Source organism: Bos javanicus, chromosome 12 (genome assembly GCF_032452875.1).
Source record: "Bos javanicus breed banteng chromosome 12, ARS-OSU_banteng_1.0, whole genome shotgun sequence".
NCBI classification, from domain to species: domain Eukaryota; kingdom Metazoa; phylum Chordata; class Mammalia; order Artiodactyla; family Bovidae; genus Bos; species Bos javanicus.
Genome location: NC_083879.1, coordinates 50640752 through 50663285, shown reverse-complemented (window position 1 = coordinate 50663285; position 22534 = coordinate 50640752). Strand labels below are relative to the sequence as shown.

General features: G+C 36.5%; 1 protein-coding gene across 2 annotated transcripts in view; it reads right to left on the bottom strand.

Annotated features, from left to right (window-relative positions):
- The window catches only part of UCHL3 (ubiquitin C-terminal hydrolase L3), a 41093-nt gene that overhangs the window by 5195 nt on the left and 13364 nt on the right, over positions 1–22534 (bottom strand). Inside the window, exons 6-7 of one of the 2 annotated variants that reach the window (XM_061435098.1) lie at positions 5846–6037; positions 693–768 (exon numbers count right to left, since the gene is read on the bottom strand). In XM_061435098.1, the coding sequence (XP_061291082.1) occupies positions 693–768; positions 5846–6037 (268 nt within the window). The remainder of the gene's footprint in view (positions 1–692; positions 769–5845; positions 6038–22534) is intronic. The other variant, XM_061435099.1, reaches the window with a different exon arrangement.

The following is a 22534-nucleotide window of genomic DNA, read 5'->3' as shown; positions in this document are numbered from 1 at the left end:
TACTGTAAGTATTATGAAAGAATCATAACAAGCTTATTCTGCTTGCGTGACCCTATTAAAATTAGAAGAATCTCCAAATAGTCCCTGAAGTAGTCCATTGATAGTTAAACTTTTAAAAGATAAATGCAGTTATAGGCCAATACCAAGTAATTAATCATAGGGACTTTGACACACGCCTGAAGGAACTGTTGCCAGAAAACATAGACTCCTGTAAAGTCTTTTGAAAAATCAGATGTGATACAAAAGGACGTTACAAAAGCTTAAAAACTAGTGATACCAATTGCTGAATACAAACACTAATCATTATGAATAATAAACTATGTTTTAAAACTAGTTTCAGGATCAAGAAACTAGTTTTAAATGGTCATCCAAGATGTTGCTGATACCAATTCAAAAATTTAGTAAAGAATTCTGAAGTGATTATAGGAGTTTCCTATAATAATTTTTACTTGCCTGTTTTGCAAAGGTGGTTGCAAGCATTCTTGAACTATCTTAATAAGTCACTTGAACAACAAAACATTTTTACTTTTTCTAGTAAGAAATCTTAAGCAGAAAACTGTTATTATGCCAACTCAGTGCTGAAAGGTAATCAACTTAAGTGAACACAATAAATATCAACAGTCATGTTTTCATAAATACAAATTTTCCCATTTACTATTTTTCTCCCCAGGATAAATTAAAATAGTTCTTACCTAATTCATAGAGATGCCCATCTACATGAACTAATGCAATAAAATGAAGATCTACTTTTTCATCTATATTTGGTGCCTAGGAGGGGAAAATACATAGTATGTATGTTAGTAGTCAAAACAGATCAATCAACTTACATGTAAACACATATAGATAATATTAAATTACATGAAAAAACATTTATAACAATATGATTCAAGGCTTAGTCTTTAGTATGGTGGACAGAGAGTGAACATGCCTGCATTTATAACAAATGTGTTCACCCATCAACAAGAAAAACACTGACTCAAAGTACATCTCTCTTAATCTCAACTGACCTAAAAACCTAAGGTTCTGTTCACTTTGGAAGCCTCAGCCCTTGCACAATGCCTGCTACATGGTAGACGTACAATGTATGTTTGCTAAACGAAATGAATTCATGAGCTAATTTGTCTAATTTTTGAAATTTGAATAAACTTTTTAGAAGTTAAATAGCATAAAATGAGTTAAAGAAACTCTTTTCAAGTTAAATTTGAAGACATCAAGAGAGTTTTTTCCCTTAATGATTTAACCTTAATAATCTCATTTTTTGAATAATGCAATATAGACTTAGAATATTTTTTATTCATCCTAGATTTCAAAAAGTGTATTCTTCCTAGATTCAAAAATCTAACTGGTTTGAAATGTAATATAATCACTGCTAAATGCAAGTACAAATTTTAGAGGTAAAAGTTTTAAAGAGGCAGAAATCAAATTATATCTCATATCATGTACTATCCAGTAAGTAACACAAAGTATAGTACTGAAGCTGAAGCTGAGGCTCCAATACTCTGGCCACCTGATGTGAAGAGTCGACTCACTGGAAATACCCTGATACCTGGAAAGATTGAGGACAGGAGGAGAAGGGGACGAGAAATGATGAGATGGTTGGATGGTATCACCAACTCAACGGACATGAGTTTGAGCAAACTCCAGGAGACAGTGAAGGACAGGGAAGTCTGGTGTGCTGCAGTCCATAGGGTTGCAGAGTTGGACACAATGACTGAACAACACGGCAAAATTAACTTTCGCTAACTTTGTTAACTCAAATTTTAATTTTTCACCCTCAAATAATTATACAATTTTAAGTTTTAAGTAATACAAGGTTTTCAGGTACAGAAATTGGAAGGTACAGAATAAACATTGCTAACCTGGATTTACTGGGTGGGTTCTTAGTCGTGTCTAACTTTGTGACTCCATGGACTGTAACTGGCCAGGCTCCTCCTCTGTCCATGAGATTTCCCAGGGAAGAATACTGGAGTGCGGTTGCCAATTTCTCCTCCAGGGAATTTTCCAAACCCAGGGACTTAACCCACATCTCCTGTGACTCTTGAAGTGACAGGTGGATTCTTTACCACTGAGTCATCTGGTAAGCCACCTTGGATTTGCTGGATGCTTCTAAAAATATTTGAGACTTCCCTGGTGGCTCATACGGTAAAGCGTCTGCCTATAGTGCGGGAGACCTGGGTTCGATTCCTGGGTTGGGAAGATACCCTGGAGAAGGAAATAGCAACTCACTCCAGTACTCTTGCCTGGAAAATCCCATGGATGGAGGAGCCTGGTAGGCTGCAATCCATGGAGTCACAAAGAGTCAGATATGACTGAGCGACTTCACTTCACTTTTAAAAATATTTACAGATAGTGACTCATCTAAGCTCACATTATTCTTCAGAGATTCAGTTCAGTTCAGTAGCTCAGTCATGTCCGACTCTTTGTGACCCCATGAATCGCAGCACGCCAGGCCTCCCGTCCATCACCAACTCCCGGAGTTCACTCAAACTCATGTCCATCAAGTCGGTGATGCCATCCAGCCATCTCATCCTCTGCCGTCCCCTTCTCCTCCTGCCCCCAATCCCTCCCAGCATCAGGGCCTTTTCCAGTGAGTCAACTCTTCACATGAGGTGGCCAAAGTACTGGAGTTTCAGCTTTAGCATCATTCCGTCCAAAGAACACCCGGAGATTACTTCCCTCAAATTGCGAATGGGTGCAGCACAACATACACTGCTGCGGCAAACTAGCTCTTCTTAAATTTGACTTAGATCTAAAGAATTCCACAGTTGGTAGGAATCACAGTTACGTAGGATTACTGTTGTTCTGATACTAGACTGCTCTTGACTGCAGCCCCATCTGTGGCAGCCCCGCCAACAACAGGGAACTAGGTTTTCAGGTAGTCCATTCCAACTGGACAGTTTTGTTAGAATTATCCCATCTACTGAGGCAAAAAATGTTTCCTAGTATTTTCCACCATCTTAAAAAAGACTAATCCCTGTTGAACATGGTATTTCTTCAAACAGTTAGATAGTAATAATGAGTTCCCTTATTTTACTGGTCAGAGAATCAAAAATGTTAGTGATCCCTCAAACCTAGTAATGCCCATTTCAGCAATGACCAGAGAGAACCCAATTTTTCAAGGCTAAATCTAGGCAATTCTACAAACTATAAATTCAATTCTGTACAAAAACACTAGAAAGAATTCCTTACACAATCAAGCCCCAGGAAAGGGGCTTGATTTACTCCTTTTAATACACAATTCTCCAATATGACATCAAGTATTTTAAACCTTTAAGCTATTATGTTTTTTAAAATTATCACTTATTTTTACCCCATCTCTTAAGAATAATATCTCTTATATAATAGCTTCTGTTTTTCACATTTTGTCAGTAAATACAACTGTGCTAGAGATAAACGTAATACAACTGGAATCAGAGACCCGACTATGTACTCAACCCCCCTGAGCACTGGGATTCTTACCCGTTTTCAGGTTTAAATGAAATTCATGAAAGTATTTTAACTGTTACATGCCATATAAATATTATATATTACTATAATATTAACACTACATTATCACAAATCTAAGAAGTCACTAAATCTAAGTGACTCAAAATTGTGAGTCATTGAACCTTTTATCCAAAAGTGCACACTAAAAATCCGAACTGCTAAAGAAGGTATGAAAAGTCTTCAAACCATTATAAAAGATAAAAAAATGTTCAAAACTTCTACCCTTTCCACAAAACCTCAGTACCTATTACAAGCCTTTTCCTTTGGTCAGCTTCAATTAACCAGGGTCTGAAATCTATACTTATCCAATTGCTTAAGCAGTACTCCACTAGAAGCAAGAACAATCAGTAAAAAATAAATTTCAGATTTGATAATCTTTGCCTACATTTTAATATATTATTTTTACAAAGTTTCTTAATTTAGAACACACTTCTTACTACCATGAAGAATCAAAAAGTGATGTGACAAATGAATTAGATAGAAAATTAAATACTAAATAGAAATTTAAAAAACTAAACAGACATTTCAAATTATAAGAAATAGCTTAAATTTAATTTATAATTTTGGCACTAAATATATACCAGATATTGTTCTAAGCACTTTATAAGAACTGACCAATTAATAGTCATATGGACCCTATGAGGTAAATAATATAGTTACATCCACTGTACTCACTGTCATATAGGCCCTATGAGGTAGGTAATATAGTTACATCCACTGTACTCATTGTCATATAGGCCCTATGAGGTAGGTAATATAGTTACATCCACTGTACTCTCAATTGACTCACAGAAGCATTAAGTAACATGCTCTAGGTCACAAAGCTAGTAAGTGACAGAATCTGGTTTCAAGTCCAGGCCATGCCATTCTACAATACACATTCTTAGTCACTAGGTGATGAAAACACTTATGAAGTTACAAAGCAATGATTAATATGGAGCAAACATTAATATTACGTAAAAATATAAAACTGAAAATGTCAATTTTTATGACATGTTCACTTATATTTAGAATATTTTTAAGTACAAAGGAATTTATTCCTATTTAGAATCAATTATGCCCAAGTAAGAATTTATAAATTAGGGTTTTACTCTGATCATCTGATTCACTTGCATGTCTTCCTACTGTGCCAGTGTATGGCACGGTAGGAAAGCAATAAACGTCAGGTGGATAAATAAATAAAAATGACAAATACATGTTTGTGACCCGATGAGGATAATGAAACAGAGAGACACCAGTCTGTTGATGAAAGGCTATTTTGGTGACCACACTGGTATCTGATGGAAGATGTTTAAGGAAAAGTGCCAAGACTCCACTTTAGAGGAATAGCTCTAAAACAGTAAATAAGCAGAAGGAAAGAATGTTTGACACCAATTTTTAATTTTTTTAAGCATTAAAGTATGTATAATCAGACTTCCTCTGGCTTCAAAAGTCACAATGATTTCCTCAAGTGTTAAGTTTCTTATAAATGTATGGCATACACCAAATCTTTCAGATGTAGCATTTCTAGGTAGGCTCTGCTCATTACCATTTTCTAAAACATCAGAAAGACAAGAGCTATAGTTGCCTAATCCTGCATTTTATTTCAATTATGAGAATTATTAGAATTCCATCATCAACCTCAACATTTAAGATAATTAGCACAATTACAAGAACAAATGTACTTTTTAGCAGTTTGCTAACATTACCAACTTAAGGAGGAGAAATTGTGAAATTTGTGGGAATTCTATATCAATTCACAAGAAAATCTTCACCTCCTGCTTGAGAAAAGATCTTCAGAAATTGAATAGGCAGGAAAGATTGGATCAAGATTAAACCAAGTACCTGAGCCACCTCAGGGAATAAAATAGTTTAGATGAACACCCTACACCATGAAGGATTAGATTAAGGACAGAGTAAGTAAAAGTAACCCCAGAGCATGACAAAGAGACTAAAGTCATGTTCAGAAACATGAAAAAAAAATAAAGTAAGAGATGGCAAAGAACTCAGAAGGCACACAGCATTTGTTGACCTGAGTCAACTAAATGAAACTGGAAAGATGAAGGGTAAGAGAATACATATTCACTTGAACAACTGACCGGAACTTAAACATTATCATGAATGTCGATCAGCACTCATCAAAAGACAAGCACCTTTATGTTGGCAGGATATGGAGTGGAAAGATGGATGTTCACCAAGGCGCTGGTGAAAGTCAAGCTGAACTGCAAAGCATAGAGGTATGCTTGCAATCTTATCAGGGGAGAAAAAGCTCATGGCTGATGAACCAAGAGAAAAGCACTCTGAAGACTGAAGAAATTTAAGGGAAAAAATGGACTACCCCTGTCACTGGAAGAAGAGATGGAAGATTGACTACACTTACAACAGAATGGAGACCCAAAGATGGCAGACGTAAGAAGGGTCGCCAGCGACGAAGACGGAGAGATGGACTGGTAGCCTTTGCAGGGCCTACATGGTTACGTTTGACCCAGGGCAGGGATGCATGGTGACACAATGATGAGGCCTTCGTTCTGCAGTGGCTAGAATGAGGCTGTGATGAGGATGGCGAGGAGGACTACACAATTGAAAAAGAGAACATTTTACTTAGACCACGTCACTGGTAGGTCAGTTATTCTTAAAAGCAACGTATGGTCAGACTTCGATTTATATGGTCTAGTACCTTTTAACCAGTCATAATCTAGAAAAGGATTGTAAATGAACATTAGGTAAAGGCATATAAAGTGGAAATACATAACCACGGTATCAGGTTATATTCCACAGCTTCTATTCAATGCACATCTAAAATATTTACATATCCTCCTTTGTATAGCACAGATTCATGGAATTACTTAAAAGCCACTAATAGGAATTATTACAGCAAATTCTTTTAAAAAAAGAACACACACACAAAACATGTAACACATACAGAGATTTACATGTAAAAGAAAACTGCATGGTGATAGGCATTGGTAAAAAGATTTTCTTAGAAGGAATAAGTGATAAAAAAATGCCACTTCAAAATCTGTCAGAAACAGGATGCCATGCATAAATTATCCTCTTATGCTGACAAGTTAAATGGAAACTATCATGGCTTATTAGCCATCTTTTAGTTAGGAGGACTTCCCTGGTGGCTCAGATGGTAAAGCATCTGCCTACAATGTGGGAGACCTGGGTTCGATCCCTGGGTTAGGAAGATCCCCTGGAGAAGGAAATGGCAACCCACTCCAGTACTCTTGCCTGAAAAATCCCATGGACGGAGGAGCCTGGTAGGCTACAGTCCATGGGGTCGCACAGAGTCGGACACGACTGAGCAACTTCACTTTAGTATTAGTTAAAATATGCATTGTTTATTTTGTGCCAGGCATCCTTTTAAGCACTTTACATGAATTAATTCATTTAATCTTCCAGTAACCCATGAGATAGTTGTTGTAATTATTTTCATTTTACAAAAGAGGAATCAGGACAAAGAGGTGAAGTAACATAACCCAGGTCACACTGCCAGGAAGTAGCAGGGCTGGGATTCAAACACAGGAAATCTGGTTCTAGAATCCAATGATCTTAATCACCAGGGTGTATAGCCTAAGTGGCCAAGAAAAAGATTTTAATACTAATTTATAAGACTACAGCCCATAGGGTGTATATAAGGCTATAAGGCTACAGCCCATAGGGTGGCAAAGAGTCAAGCGACTTCACTAGTGATAATGGGTTTCACTAACCAAGACTTATTCTCTTAAGGAAAATGAAGGGATTTTCCCTGAATGATTTCTAAGATTCTTTCAACCCTGAAAATTCTATGATCCTACTTAGCACTTTTGATCTCTGTAAACAATACAACAACTTAAAGCTATCATTGTGATGAGGGTTTTAAACTTGTTTGTGAACACTTTAGCTGCTCATCATAATCAATCAGTTAGAAATACACAAATGAATGCTTTGCTTGGCTCTTCATGGGAACAAAGTGTATATAATACAGTGTCTGCTCTCACAAACATAGTCTGAGGGCAACACAGAAGGCCCAGACAGGCTGCACACACAATGGGCTGCATTACTAGTATTTATTGAGTGCTTACTGTGGTCACTCAGACAGAAAAGAATCTGTCTGCAGTGTGGGAGACCCAGGTTCAAGCCCTGGGTCGGGAAGATCCCCTGGAGGAAGGCACAGGAACCCACTCCAGTATTCTTGCCTGGAGAATCCCATGGACAGATTAGCCTGGCAGGCTACAGTCCATGGGGTCGCAAAGAGTTGGACACAACTGAGCAACTAACACTTTCAGTTTCATAGAAATAAAAAGAGTATACAGGAAACACCTAGATCTACCTATGACATTTTATCCTAATTTCCTTTACCATCTGTACCTACACTCTCTCTTCCTGTCTCTCTACACAGACCTTTTTCTTTCCTGCACCATTTGAGGGTAAGTGACATATATCATGGTCTTTTACCCTCAAATACTTTTATGTAACAGCAGTTATCATCTGCAAAATTTCATATAGATATGAGCTATGTTAGGATGGATGTAAGTTCGGTGTCACATTAGACTTTAGTCTAACCTTTCATCCATATTTTAATTTTGTCAGTTGATCCATTCATATCCTTTGCAGCATTTTTCTTCAGGATCTAATCTGGGAGCAGGTACTGAATTTCTCATGTCTTGTTAGTATCCTTTAAGGAGGTAGCTCCAATAGCCTTGATCTTTTATGATGTTTACACACAAACCCTTCCCCCATTTTTTACATAAAAATTCATGCTCTCTGTGAATACAGACATCTATTTCTTCCTTTCCAATCCATACGCCCTTTATTTCCTTTTCTTGCCTTACTGCATCGGCTATAGGACCTCTAGAATAATGAATTCCACTTATTTTCACTTTCAATTATTTCTTCCTTCTGCATGCTTTAGGTTTAAGTTGCTTAAGTTGTTTAACTTGCTTTTTTTCTTTTTTTTTCTCTAACCCCTGCCTTTTCTTTCCTACTATAAGCACTTATATAACTTAATGTTATAAATTTGCTTTAGCCGTAACTTGTAAATTAATATATTTAAATTGTTTTCACTCAAAATATTTTCTAGAAAATAAATTTATGGTTACCAAAGAGGGGAGGGATAAATCAGGATAAATCAGGAGTTTGGAATTGGCAGACACAAACTGTAAAATACTACATATAAATACAGATAGTACATATAAAAAAGAAACAGCAAGATCCTACTGTAGAGCCCAGGGAACTCTATTCAGTATTCTGTAATAAACCATAATGGAAAATAGTTTGAAAAAATATATATGTTTAACTGAACCACTTTGATGTACACAAATTAACACAGCATCGTGCTAAGTCTCTTCAGTCGTGTCCGACTCTGTGTGACCCCATAGACGGCAGCCTACCAGGCTCCACTGTCCCTGGGATTCTCCAGGCAAGAATACTGGAGTGGGTTGCCATTTCCTTCTCCAATGCATGAAAGAGAAAAGTGAAAGTGAAGTCGCTCAGTCGTGTCCGACTCTTAGCAACCCCATGGACTGCAGCCTACCAGGCTCCTCTGTCCATGGATTTTCCAGGCAAGAGTACTGGAGTGGGGTGCCATTGCCTTCTCCGACACAGCATCATAAATCAACTAATATTCAATTAAAGTAATATTTTTAATATGTTTTCTATTTTTCTTGGTGACTTCCTCTTTGATCTATGAGCTACTTGGAAATGTGCTGCTTAATTTCTAAATATTTGGAAATTTCTGATACTTTTTATTGCTATTAATCTCTAATTTAACTCCACTGTAGTTAGAAAACGTTCTTTGTATAATTTAAATTAAAAAAAAATTTGCCAAGATTTTCTGATCCAGAATATGGTCTATCCATGTGCACTTTTAGTCATCTTTTAGAACAACTTAAAAAACACAATATATTTTATATTTACCTTCACTTGTTCCATTGCTGATGCTCTCATGTGTGCCTCCAATATGTAGTGCAGGTAAGCTTGTAATGAATTCTCTCAGTTTTTGTTTGTATAAAAGACTTTCTCCTTTATTTTTGAAAAATATTTTTGTTTCAAATACTTCTTTTAGAACTTTAAAAATAATTTCATTGGCTTGCATAATTTCTGAAGACAAGCCTGCTGTAATTCTTAACTTTGTTACTTTGTATCTAATATATCTTTTTTCTCTGGCCACAATGAGCATTTTCTACTTATCTGTGGTTTCAAGCAGTTTGAATAATATGCATCTCAGGATGTGTGTGTATGTGAATATTATGTATCTTGGTGTATATGTGTATGTGTGTGTTTTGGTGGGTAGAGGTATTTACCCTATCTACTGCTCTCTTGAAAATCTTGAAGTTGTGGTTTGATGTGTTTAATTAATTTTTGTAAAATAGTTGACTATTAACATACTTTTCGTCTGTTATATGCCCACTCCTCACACCCACCGTTCTCTTTTGCTTCTGATTCTACTTACACATATTAGATCATCTGAAACTGACCCACGGCTTTTGGATAATCTGGGAGGTTTTTTTTTCCCCCATGATTTTTTATTTTCATGATTCACTTTGGGTTCAGTTCAGTTCAGTCATTCAGTTGTATACAACTCTTTGCGACCCCATGGACTGCAGCACACCAGGCTTCCCTGTCCCTCACCAAATCCTGGAGTTTACCCAAACTCATGTCCATTGAGTCAGTGATGCCATCCAATCATCTCATCCTCTGTCATCCCCTTCTCTTTCTGCCTTCAATCTTTCCCAGCATCAGGGTTTTTTCAAATGAGTCAGCTCTTTGCATCAGGTGGCCAAACTATTGGAGCTTCAGCTTCAACATCAGTCCTTCCAATGAACACCCAGGACTGATCTTTAGAATGGACTGGTTGGATCTCCTTGCAGTCCAAGGGACTCTCAAGAGTCTTCTCCAACACCACAGTTCAAAAGCATCAATTCTTCGGCACTCAGCTTTCTTTATAGCAACTCTGAAATCCATACATGATTATTGGAAAAACCATAGCCTTGACTAAACAGACCTTTGTTAGCAAAGTAGTATCTCTGCTTTTTAATATGCTGTCTAGGTTGGTTATAACTTTCCTTCCAAGGAGTAAGAGTCTTTTAATTTCATGGCTGCAATCACCATCTGCAGTGATTTTGGAGCCCAAAAAATAAAGTCTTCTCACTGTTTCCACTGTTTCCCCATCTATTTGTCATAAAGTGATGGGACGGGATGCCACGATCTTAGTTTTCTGAATGTTGAGCTTTAAGCCACCTTTTTTACTCTCTTCTTTCACTTTAGTCAAAAGGTTCTTTAATTCTTCTTCGCTTTCTCCCGTAAAAGTGGTGTCATCTGTATATCTGAGCTTCTTAATATTTCTCCCAGCAATCTTGATTCCAACTTGTGCTTCTTCCAGCCCAGCGTTTCTCATGATGTACTCCGCATATAAGTTAAATAAACAGGGTGACAACATACAGCCTTGCCGTACTCCTTTCCCTATTTGATACCAGTCTGTTTTTCCATGTCCACTTCTAACTGTTGCTTCCTGACCTGCATATAGATTTCTTAAGAGGCAGGTCAGGTGGTCTAGTATTCCCATCTCTTTCAGAATTTTCCACAGTTTGTCGTGATCCACACAGTCAAACGCTTTGGCATAGTCAATAAAGCAGAAATTTCACAATTTATTTTCACATTTACTTCACATATTTTCTTCTGCTTTGTTGAGTCTATTGGCAAACCCATTAAAGGCATTCTTTGTCTCTGGTATTGTGCTTTTAATTTCTAGATTTCCACTTGATTCTTTCTTATAGTGTCCAACTCTGTTGATATTCCCTATCTGTTGGTACATATTGTCTACCTTTTCTACCTGAGCCTTTAACATATTAAAATAAACTGCTTCCCAGGTGGCACTAATCATAAAGAATCCATGTGCCAATGCAGCAGACACAACAGACACAGGTTTGATCCCTGGGTCAGGAAGATCCCTGGAGTAGGAAATGGCAACCCCGTCCAGTATTATTGCCTGGAAAATCCTGTGGACAGAGGAGCTTCGCAGGCTACAGTCCATGAGGCTGCAGAGAGTTGGACACGATTGAGTGATAAAGCACACGCAGTAGTAAACAGTCACACTAGTTCAGATGTTCATTAGTCAACAATATTAACAGCTAACACTGAGTGCTTACCATTGCATACCAAATGTTCTATACAGATTCTTACAATGATCCCACTAAGGTAGAACTTACAATCATTTCTATTTAAAGATGAAGATATGTGCTTCCCTGGTGGCTCAATGGTAAATAATCTGCCTGCCAAAGCAAGGGACATGGATTCGATCCCTGACCCAGGAATATCCCCCAAGCCATGGAGCAACTAAACTTGTATACCACAACTACTGAGCCTGCGCTCTAGAGCCTGGGAGCTGCAACTACTGAAGCCTGTGTGCCCCAGAGCCTGGATCCACAACCAGAGAAGCCACTGGAATGAGAAGCCCGCACACTGCAACTGAAGAGTAGCCCCTGCTCGCTGCAAATAGAGAAAAGTCCATGCTGCAACGAAGACCCAGGACAGCCAAAAATAAACAAAGAAAGAAAATTATCTTTAAAAAACAAAAACCCAAAAAACTGTTAAGGGGAACGTCCTTGGTGGTCCAGTCTGGGTAAGACTCCGTGCTCCTAATGCAGGGGGCTCAGATTCAATCCCTGGTCAAGGAACTAGATCCCACATGTCGCAGCTAAGAGCCAGTGTTAAACAATGCCTTTTTTTTTTTTTTTAAAGAAAAACTGTTAAAAAACAATAAAGATGAAGATACTATTTTTTCCCAAACACGATCAGATTATCTATGGGTAATTTTAGCCCTTTTTGTTCATCATGTTTTCCATATACAAGAGAAAGGAATGAAAGAAAGATAGGATATGTTCAAAAGCACATGAATGAGTTTCATGCACGAAAGCTCATGAGTGTATGCAGGTATTTCTACTTGGCAAGTATTCTACAGTATCAAATACATTACTATATTATGACTCTCTTACTTATAACTGCTTTGTGATGCACTTAAGAAAATCTTTTATCTACTATCATATTGCTAGCATACTAAGTATTGTTTTTGTCAGTAAATGACTAGGTTCAGATGTTAAGCATGAGAACCAATAATTTTAAATTTTTACTTCTGCTTATTTCTATTGCTTAAAGCTATAGGAATACAATATATACAAATTTTCTCCAACTGTACAATTTATAAAGATAATTTAACTCGTAATCAGACATAATAGTGTACATCATAAATATTTTCAATTCCAATGAAAAGTTTATAATTCAGAAAGGACTTTCAAGTAATATTATTTTAAGAGATGAAAAGACTTTGATATGAAGAATGCTATTATGGCATCTTAAACTTCATAGGCTCTCTCTTAGAATTACAAAGATCAAAGACATATTCACCAACTTTTACATTGTAGTATGATCTGCCTCTTGAGAAATTTGTATGCAGGTCAGGAAGCAACAGTTAGAACTGGACATAGAACAACAGACTGGTTCCAAATAGGAAAAGGAGTTCGTCAAGGCTGTATATTGTCACCCTGTTTATTTAACTTATATGCAGAGTACATAATGAGAAACACGGGACTGGAAGAAACACAAGCTGGAATCAAGATTTCTGAGAGAAATATCAATAACCTTAGATATGCAGATGACACCGCCCTTATGGCAGAAAGTGAAGAGGAACTCAAAAGCCTCTTGATGAAAGTGAAAGTGGAGAGTGAAAAAGTTGGCTTAAAGCTCAACATTCAGAAAACAAAGATCATGGCATCTGGTCCCATCACTTCATGGGACATAGATGGGGAAACAGTGGAAACAGTGTCAGACTTTATTTTTCTGGGCTCCAAAATCACTACAGATGGTGACTGCAGCCATGAAATTAAAAGACCCTTACTCCTTGGAAGGAAAGTTATGACCAACCTAGATAGCATATTCAAAAGCAGAGACATTACTTTGCCAACAAAGGTTCATCTAGTCAAGGCTATGGTTTTTCCAGTGGTCATGTATGGATGTGAGAGTTGGACTGTGAAGAAGGCTGAGCACTGAAGAATTGATGCTTTTGAACTGTGGTGTTGGAGAAGACTCTTGAGAGTCCCTTGGACTGCAAGGAGATCCAACCAGTCCGTTCTGAAGGAGATCAGCCCTGGGATTTCTTTGGAAGGAATGATGCTAAAGCTGAAACTCCAGTACTTTGGCCACCTCATGTGAAGAGTTGACTCATTGGAAAAGACTCTGATGCTGGGAGGGATTGGGGGCAGGAGGAGAAGGGGACGACAGAGGATGAGATGGCTGGATGGCATCACTGACTCGATGGACGTGAGTCTGGGTGAACTACGGGAGTTGGTGATGGACAGGGAGGCCTGGTGTGCTGTGGTTCATGGGGTCGCAAAGAGTTGGACACAACTGAGCGACTGATCTGATCTGATCTGATCTGATTAGTTACTTAAGCAATTGCATTGACAGCTAAGTCAGCTTTGCTTTCAAATATGAAAATTTAAACTGTGAGTAGAATCTTCAGAATAAATATCCAATTTCCTTTCCATACTAATTGGAAAAGATCAGACACTGACAATTTATTCTTGAGTCTTTCAGAAGATTTTAATTAAGAGCTCACTTTTGGAGCATCTGAATAAAGAACTCACTTCCTCAGTTTTTCAGCTCTGGTAGAGGAATCTGAAATTGTTAAAAATTATGTACTTCATTAGAATTATTAATAATATCAATATCTGCCAGAACATTAACACTGAACCCATGCCCCTCTGCTTACTGTGGGGGTTTGCAACAGTACAGTGACTTCATACATACCACTGCCCATGCAATATAAACCTATCTCTTCATTACAGTTTGGAAAATCCCAGAATAGCCTTTTCAGAAACCCTAGGAATTAAATGCTTTGTTCTGCATAAAGAACTCTGAGTTTAACAAACCATTTCTGCACAAATGAATTAGGTATAGACTTTCAAGATTTTAATTTAACCATTCTGATTATGACTTAAATACTCTGAGTTTTAAAAAAATTACAGTTAGCTATTTTTTTTTTTAGTATTAATATAATTTATTATTTCATTTATCCATTCCCTAAGCATTTTTGAACCCTACTGGATCCAGTATTATGATGGGAAAAGAGATATGATCTTAACCAAGACAGACTTAGTCCTGGCTCTGGGAAAGGTGCCACCCTGAAACCCCAACTGAGTATTTAAGGATGAAAACAAAACAATCTAGAGCTAAGGGGACATAATCCATGTTCATAAAGAGAAAAAAAAAATCACATATATGGAAACCTCTCCTCATTTAATTTATTAGTCCCATTATTAAACTGACTTCTCATCAAGTATTTCCCTAGAATTTCATGTTGATTGCAGCATTTGGAAAATTCAAGCTCTCCTGTGATTATATTAGCCGACAAATATAATAAAAGGCATTCCCTGGTCTCTTTTCCAACTGAGTACTGAATTACCAATATATTAGTATGTAGAGTCTAAATATGCCCTGAAATGGATCATAAAAATAATAAAAAATATTAACTCAAAACATTTTAAAGCAACAGAAATACTATTTAAGTGACCAAACTAAATATCGAATAATCTCATTCTTTCGAGGAACTGAATTGTATATAATGTATTACAGTAAAATTTTGAGCTAGTTTCATAAACTGACATTTTAAGGTGAATTTTAAGTGCCCTTGACTATTCATATTTTTCTAGAGAAAGAACATATTCTACTAGAACTATTCACATTTGGCATAGGCTATATTTTTACTCCTTACATATGTTCAGACTTTTCAGATTAAGAAAACATAGGTGATCAAAGCAAATATCAATAAACATAAATCAGGTTGGATACAGTCCATAAGCATCATGACCGTGTTAGCACTTTTCAGAGGCACAAGGGCTCAGCTGACTTGCCCAAAGCATGTAAGTAGAGACCAAAGGCAGAGGCAGAACCCATGACTCTTGACTCATATTTCAGTGTTTTCATCACATACAAATCCACCCGTCAACTGCCAACTACCTTATTCGTAGAGGCAAATCTATTACTATCTCTATCTGTATTCCCAATCAATGGCTCAAATCTTTCTATTTTCAAACTTATGGTTCAGTTCAGTGGCTCAGTCGTGTCCTACTCTTTGGGACCCCATGGACTGCAGCATGCAAGGCTTCTCTGTCCATCACCAACTGCCAGAGCCTGCTCAAACTCATGTCCATCGAGCCAGTGATGCCATCCAACCATCTCATCCTCTGTTGCCCCCTTCTTCTCCTGCCTTCAATCTTTCCCACCATCAGGGTCTTTTCAAATGAGTCAGCTCTTCACATCAGGTGGCCAAAGTACTGGAGTTTCAGCTTCAGCATCAGTCCTTCCAATGAATATTCAGGACTGATTTCCTTTAGGATGGACTGGTTGGATCTCCTTGCAGTCCAAGGGACTCTCAAGAGTCTTCTTCAACACCACAGTTCAAAAGCATCAATTCCTCGGCACTCAGCTTTCTTTATAGTCCAACTCTTAACATCCATACATGACTACTGGAAAAAACCATAGCTTTGACAAGATGGACCTTTGTTGGCAAAGTAATGTCTCTGCTTTTGAATATGCTGTCTGGGTTGGTCACAGCTTTTCTTCCAAGGAGTAAGCATCTTTTAATTTCATGGCTGCAATCACCAACTGCAGTAATTTTGGAACCCAAGAAAATAAAGTCTGTCACTGTTTCCACTGTTTCCCCATCTATTTCCCATGAAGTGATGGGACCGGATGCCATGATCTTAGGTTTCTGAATGTTGAGTTTTATGCCAACTTTTTCACTCTCCTCTTTCACTTTCATCAAGAGGCTCTTTAGTTCCTCTTCGCTTTCTGCTATTAGGGTGGTGTTATTGTTGTATCTGAGGTTACTGATATTTCTCCCGGCAATCTTGATTCCAGCTTGTGCTTCATCCAGCCCAACATTTCGCACAATGTACTTTGCATAGAAGTTAAATTAGCAGGGTGACAATATACAGCCTTGACGTACTCCTTTCCCAATTTGGCACCAGTCTGTTGTTCCATGTCCAGTTGTAACTGTTGTTTCCTGACCTGCATACAGATTTCTCAGGAGGCAGATCAGGTGGTCTGGTATTTCCATCTTTTGAAGAATTTTCCATAGTTTGTTGTGGTCCACACAGTCAAAGTCTTTGGGGTAGTCAATAAAGCAGAAGTAGAGGTTTTTCTGGAACTTTCTTACTCTTTCTATGATCCAGTGGATGTTGGCAATTTGATCTCTGGTTCCTCTGCCTTTTCTAAATCCAGATTGAACATCTGGAAGTTCACAGTTCACATATTGTTGAAGCCTGGCTTGGAGAATTTTTGAGCATTACTTTGCTAGCATATGAGATGAGTGCAATTGTGCAGTAGTCTGAACATTCTTTGGCATTGCCTTTCTTTGGGGTTGGAACGAAATCCAATCCTTTTCCAGTCCTGTAGCCACTGCTGAGTTTTCCAAATTTGCTGGCATATTGAGTGCAGCACTTTCACAGCATCATCTTTTAGGATTTGAAATAGCTCAACTGGAACTCCATCACCTCCACTAGCTTTGTTCACAGTGATGTTTCCTAAGGCCCACTTGAGTTCACATTCCAGGATGTCTCGCTCTAGGTGAGTGATCACACCGTTGTGGTTATCTGGGTCCTGAAGGTTTTTGTATAGTTGTTCTGTGTATTCTTGCCACCTCTTAACATCTTCTGCTTCTTTGGTCTACACCATTTCTGTCCTTTATTGTGCCCATTTGTGCATAAAATGTTCCCTGGTACCTCTAATTTTCTTGAAGAGACTTCTAGTCTTTTCCATTCTATTGTTTTCCTCTATTTCCTTGCATTGATCACTGAGGAAGGCTTTCTTATCTCTCTGTGCTATTCTCTGGAAATCTGCATTCAGATGGGTATATCTTTCCTTTTCTCCTTTGCCTTTAGCTTCTCTTCTTTTCTCAACTATTTGTAAGCCCTCCTCAGACAACCATTATGCCTTTTTGCATTTCTTTTCCTTGGAGATGGTCTTGATAACTGCCTCCTGTACAATGTTACAAACCTCTGTCCATAGTTCTTCATACACTCTATCTATCAGATCTAATCCCTTAAATCTCTTTGTCACTCCCACTGTGTAATAGCAAGGAATTTGATTTAGGTCATACCTGAATGGTCTAGTGGTTTGCCCTACTTTCTTCAATTTAAGTCTGAATTTTGCAATAAGGAGTTCAGACTTATAATTAGTTCAGAAAAAAACAAAATCTGGGTCTTAAAAGGTCAGATTACTTTCCTTTCACAGTTAATGCATATGTCATTTTGTATATGAAAAAAATGAGTCAATTATTCTATAAACTGTTTAATAACCGCAAAATTAGAAATGCCATGGAGACTTAAAAAATATTTCAAGCCTTTAATAAAAAGACTTTATTTTGAGTGTGTGATTTAAAAAGTCAAATTACTTTTCCTTCAGTTAGTATACATGTCTCTGTGAGTATGAAAAATTAAGAGATTACTCTTTAAAGTACTTAATAATAACTAAAGATTTAGAAATGCAATAAATGCTAAAAAGAAATGATATGGACCTTTTAACAAAGGGGGCAGAAGGTTGGACTAATATTAATTCTCTATTAAGAAATCAACTGATAGTTTATCTTAAGTGCTTAAATCTAAATTATTCTAAAATGTTAAAATAAAGTAAGTAGATTTTTGGCTTACACCCAAAATGTTTTCCCATTTAAAAGGGCAACCCGTTATTAAGAAAAATATCATTATAACCATGTAATTTCCTAAATATAAAGGGATCGTTGGTTGGTAGACACTTTAATGACTATTTTCCAAAATATACATAACATAATTACCAAAAGACTGGTTGTGTTTTATGGGTAAGTTTTTAGGTTTAACATAGGGAAGAATCTAGTACTGACTAAGAGCTAACTTAGCTATAAGGGCAACAAAGAACAAAGTATTCAGCACAATGCCCAAAAGTCATTTATAATTCATTACATAGTGGTATTAAATTATTTGCTGTATCTAACCTTGCTTTTAGGACAAACTAAAAATTTTAAAAACTTCACTTTGTTTTTGTTTCTTTGAGCAATTTTGATTCACCAATACATTTTGTTGCCTTAAGAGCATGGGTAGTACTTACAAGCTGCGTGACTTTGGTAAGTTAATAATTTTTTAGTCTTCCAGTCTGTAAAATGGGGTAGTATCTAACTTTCAGAACTGAGAAGATTAGAATAGGATACACACAGTGCCGAGTATAATGCCCACCACTTAAGATGTATTTAATAAATGGCAACCATGGTTATAAGGAGACAGACATACTTTTAAAAGCAATGAGATTGACGAGAATACGTGGAAAATTATATGTATGTCAGCAGTCAATTTTAATTGCATTCACCCATAAATGACACAAGAATAGTCATGACTGATACTGTAACATCCCAAAGTGATTCCCAGTGTTTCCAGCAACCCTAGGTATCTCATGGTGAGAATCTTTTGGCTGAATACCTACCTACTAAATCACTCTTTTAATTGACTTGTTGATAAAATATGTACTTAATCGTGAAATTAAATTTAAGTTACTTCCAGAATAGGACATGTCCTTTCAAACTTTCAAGACACCACTGAGTCTAAAAAATGGCACATGGAAAGGAAAAAAAATTAAGAACTTCTCTAGGGCTGCCAAATGCCATGAAAATAAGTAAAATTATAAAGGTGGCCATATGTATATAAGAGTATATACATATATATAAAACTTTAAAAGTTTAGAATCAAAATTATAAATTAATTCCAAAGGGATTCCTGTAGACTTGAATAAATTTCAGTGTAATATATTAAATCACACTAAATTTGAAGTACAAATTTAAAATAGGATTAACCAGATTCATGCAGAAAATGCAAATTTCCTACAAAGTATCCATGTTCAGTTGTCAAAGAAGTCAAAGTGAAACATGGGCTAGATACCAAAATATACAAAATATGACTACCTGTTCCACGGAAAAGGGCAAATGTCTTCATTTTGCTCACCTGATAAATCAAAATACCCACAGATTTCTGGACATTCTTTAGAGATTTGTTTCTCTTACTGGTTCAACAACTGTATTTTCTCACTTCCATTTACAATTCTCCATGTCAGAAATCCCTATCAATATAATGACCTATATATATTACATTAAACTCAAGCTTAAGTTGACCAGACAAGTCCCAGAAATTCGTTTTTTTTTTTTTTTTTTTTACAATTTGAGAGTAGCTCCAAATAAGACTCTCACTGACTACAAACAAAAACCAATAAATCTCAAAATAACCATTTGCTTTGGAAAGCTGAGGTTTAAAATCAAACAAACAGAAATACAAACCCATCCTCAAATACAACTTCAACTCTATTTTTATTGTTGAAGACATTTTCAAATAGAAGAGTTACTTCTAGTCAGGTCTGGAAGAATAAAGTGACCAAGTTCAATATAAGTTCAATACAAGAACTTGTGCTCGAATAATCGTGTCTGATTCTTTGCAACCCCATGGACCGTAGCTCACCAAGCTCCTCTGTCTATGGAAATTTCTAGGCAAGAATACTGGCGTGGCTTGCCATTTCCTACTCCATGTAACAACTTACTTTAAAGTAATAATAGTAATATATCTCCATTTCCAAAGCCTTGATACTGGAGAAAAAATGATGATGATGCAGAAAGCATAAAAAAGAAAAACAGACTACTTTAACTCATTTGAACAAAATACTTGACAACCTAAAAGAAAGGGGAAAAAAGTGTAAACAGGACAGAGTAGTAACTACATTCTGACCCTTTTCATAACAAATTTAATTTACTTAACCATCATCTATTTTCAAGTGATATTAGATAAAGAACTGATTACATGTATGGAGGCACAATATCACTGTGTAACAAAAGACCAGAAAAAAGAACCATTTCAATATTTCCCCCGACTATGACTAATTTTAATTTGTACTTCCACCTTCAAATTTAGCTCTCCCACTCAACTCCATACATAATCTAAACTGGCTTCTATTCAGGAATGATGTACCGAAAAAATGATAACAGAAACAGAGAAAAAGGCAAAAGAGTATGAAATTACAAGTTCCAGAGCATTTCTCAATTTTAAGAATGACATAAAGTTGTTCATGTTTGAATGGAATAAAGAAAATAGGATATGGGAAATAAATGGGGGAAAGAGAGATCAAAAAGATGCAATTTCAGATTTCTTGACAAAACTATCCAGCTTAAAATGCAGGATACTTTTCATCAGAATTTCATTTACTGTTCCTATCTGATTCTCCCAAGACAACCAGGTATTTAAATTGTACATTATGTAAGAACTCAATTTTTTCCTAATACTTTCAGTTTTTTTCAAAGCAAAGAAAATAAATCCCTAAAAAAGGAAAATAAATGTAAACATTTTGACTCTTTGTAACTCTAACATAATCAAAATAATGAAAAGTCAGGCAAAGAATTCTTAAACATCTAATGAAGATAAAACTTGACACAGTCTCTCCCTGCATTGCACAGTCTGCACTGACTGGGCCAGAAAAGCCAACTACAAACACAGACACACACAATGTATCTTAAATTGTGTGTACATACACCTGAAATCAGGATTTACCCACTGCTTACCCAACAGTCAAAATAACCTAAGACAACACTAACCAAAATAAATTACATTTACAATTTAATTTCATGGTGGAAATTCATTTCAGAAACTTTTAAAACAACACATCTTCAGATGAATTTAGCAATCAACCATATTATTTCCCTCTATTCAACAAGCCAAAACTTAACAGAATTCAACATGGGCAACAGCTAATTTTGAGACTATCTCCACTGAAATAAGAGATCCTTGAAAACACAAACTGCATCTTACTTATCTCTGTATATATAGTTTCTAGTACCATACTTGGCAAACAAATCACTTGGTCAATCAAATGAAAGAAAGACAGTAATTTCATATTATGTAACAAGAACTTTAAAAACATTCATCCCTTTGATTCAAGGTAATTCTACTTACAAGAAATAACCTTAAACAGAGGACCTAGAATGAATACAACAACAAACAAAGATATTCAGTGAAGTTATATTTTTAGCTTAAAAAATTGAAAATAATCTAAATATCAAAAGTTAAGGAAACTAGAAAGTAAATTATGATTCATTCACATGAGAGTACACTGCCATGAGGAATTATTTATAAAGAGGGTTTTGATGAAATAAGAAAATACTCATGATAAAATATTAAGAAAAAAATCCTATATATTTGTATGGAGGTTCCGGGGTAATACAGTAAATTTGTTTGTTTGTTTTTTTTTGAAAAGTTAAACAAACAGTAAATTATCAGGAGATGTCTACTCATACCTGGGCTGGCTCCTAAATTAATATGGACAAACCACAAACATTAGAAATTGCTTTACCCCAGTTTGAAGGCAAATAAAATACTCTTTTGGATTTTTATTTTCTTTCCTTTACATTTGACTTGCAAGTTGTTTCCATTATAGCACCACTGATATTTCTTCACAATTTAAAAAACACTTTAATCTCCTCATATCCCACTGTTATTGTTCTTTTATTTTCCCAATCTCAAGTGAAACATGAAAGCAGTAACTTTCAATATAAGCTAATGAAGCGTATATGAGGTGGGGCTACTGTCCGAATTTCTGGCTTAGCCAAAGTCTGCTGGACAATCATGATGGGGTGGGAAAACACACAAGTGAGCAACTACTCTGTGGCTGCATGCTATGGGCTATCTTCTGAAAGGACCGCTGTGTTTAGGTGGCTCATCTTTACTGAAGTCTCGATTACTCCATAAATCTCCGCATGCAATAAGGTTCCTACCTACTCCACTCCCATGAAAATGTTCTGAAAGAGAGTATCAGTGATGTCAATTGTTATTACACTGCTATTACCAGCTCTTCTTCTACCCACTCCTTTAACATTCAGGTGCCCTAGGGGTTTATTATGGTTCACACTATTCTCCCTTGGTAGAACTCTCACGGTTCTAAACACTTCCAGACAAGATATTGCGTTGGTCAAAAAGTTTGTTCAGGTTCTTCCATAAGCTGTTACAGAAAAACCTGAATGAATTTTTTG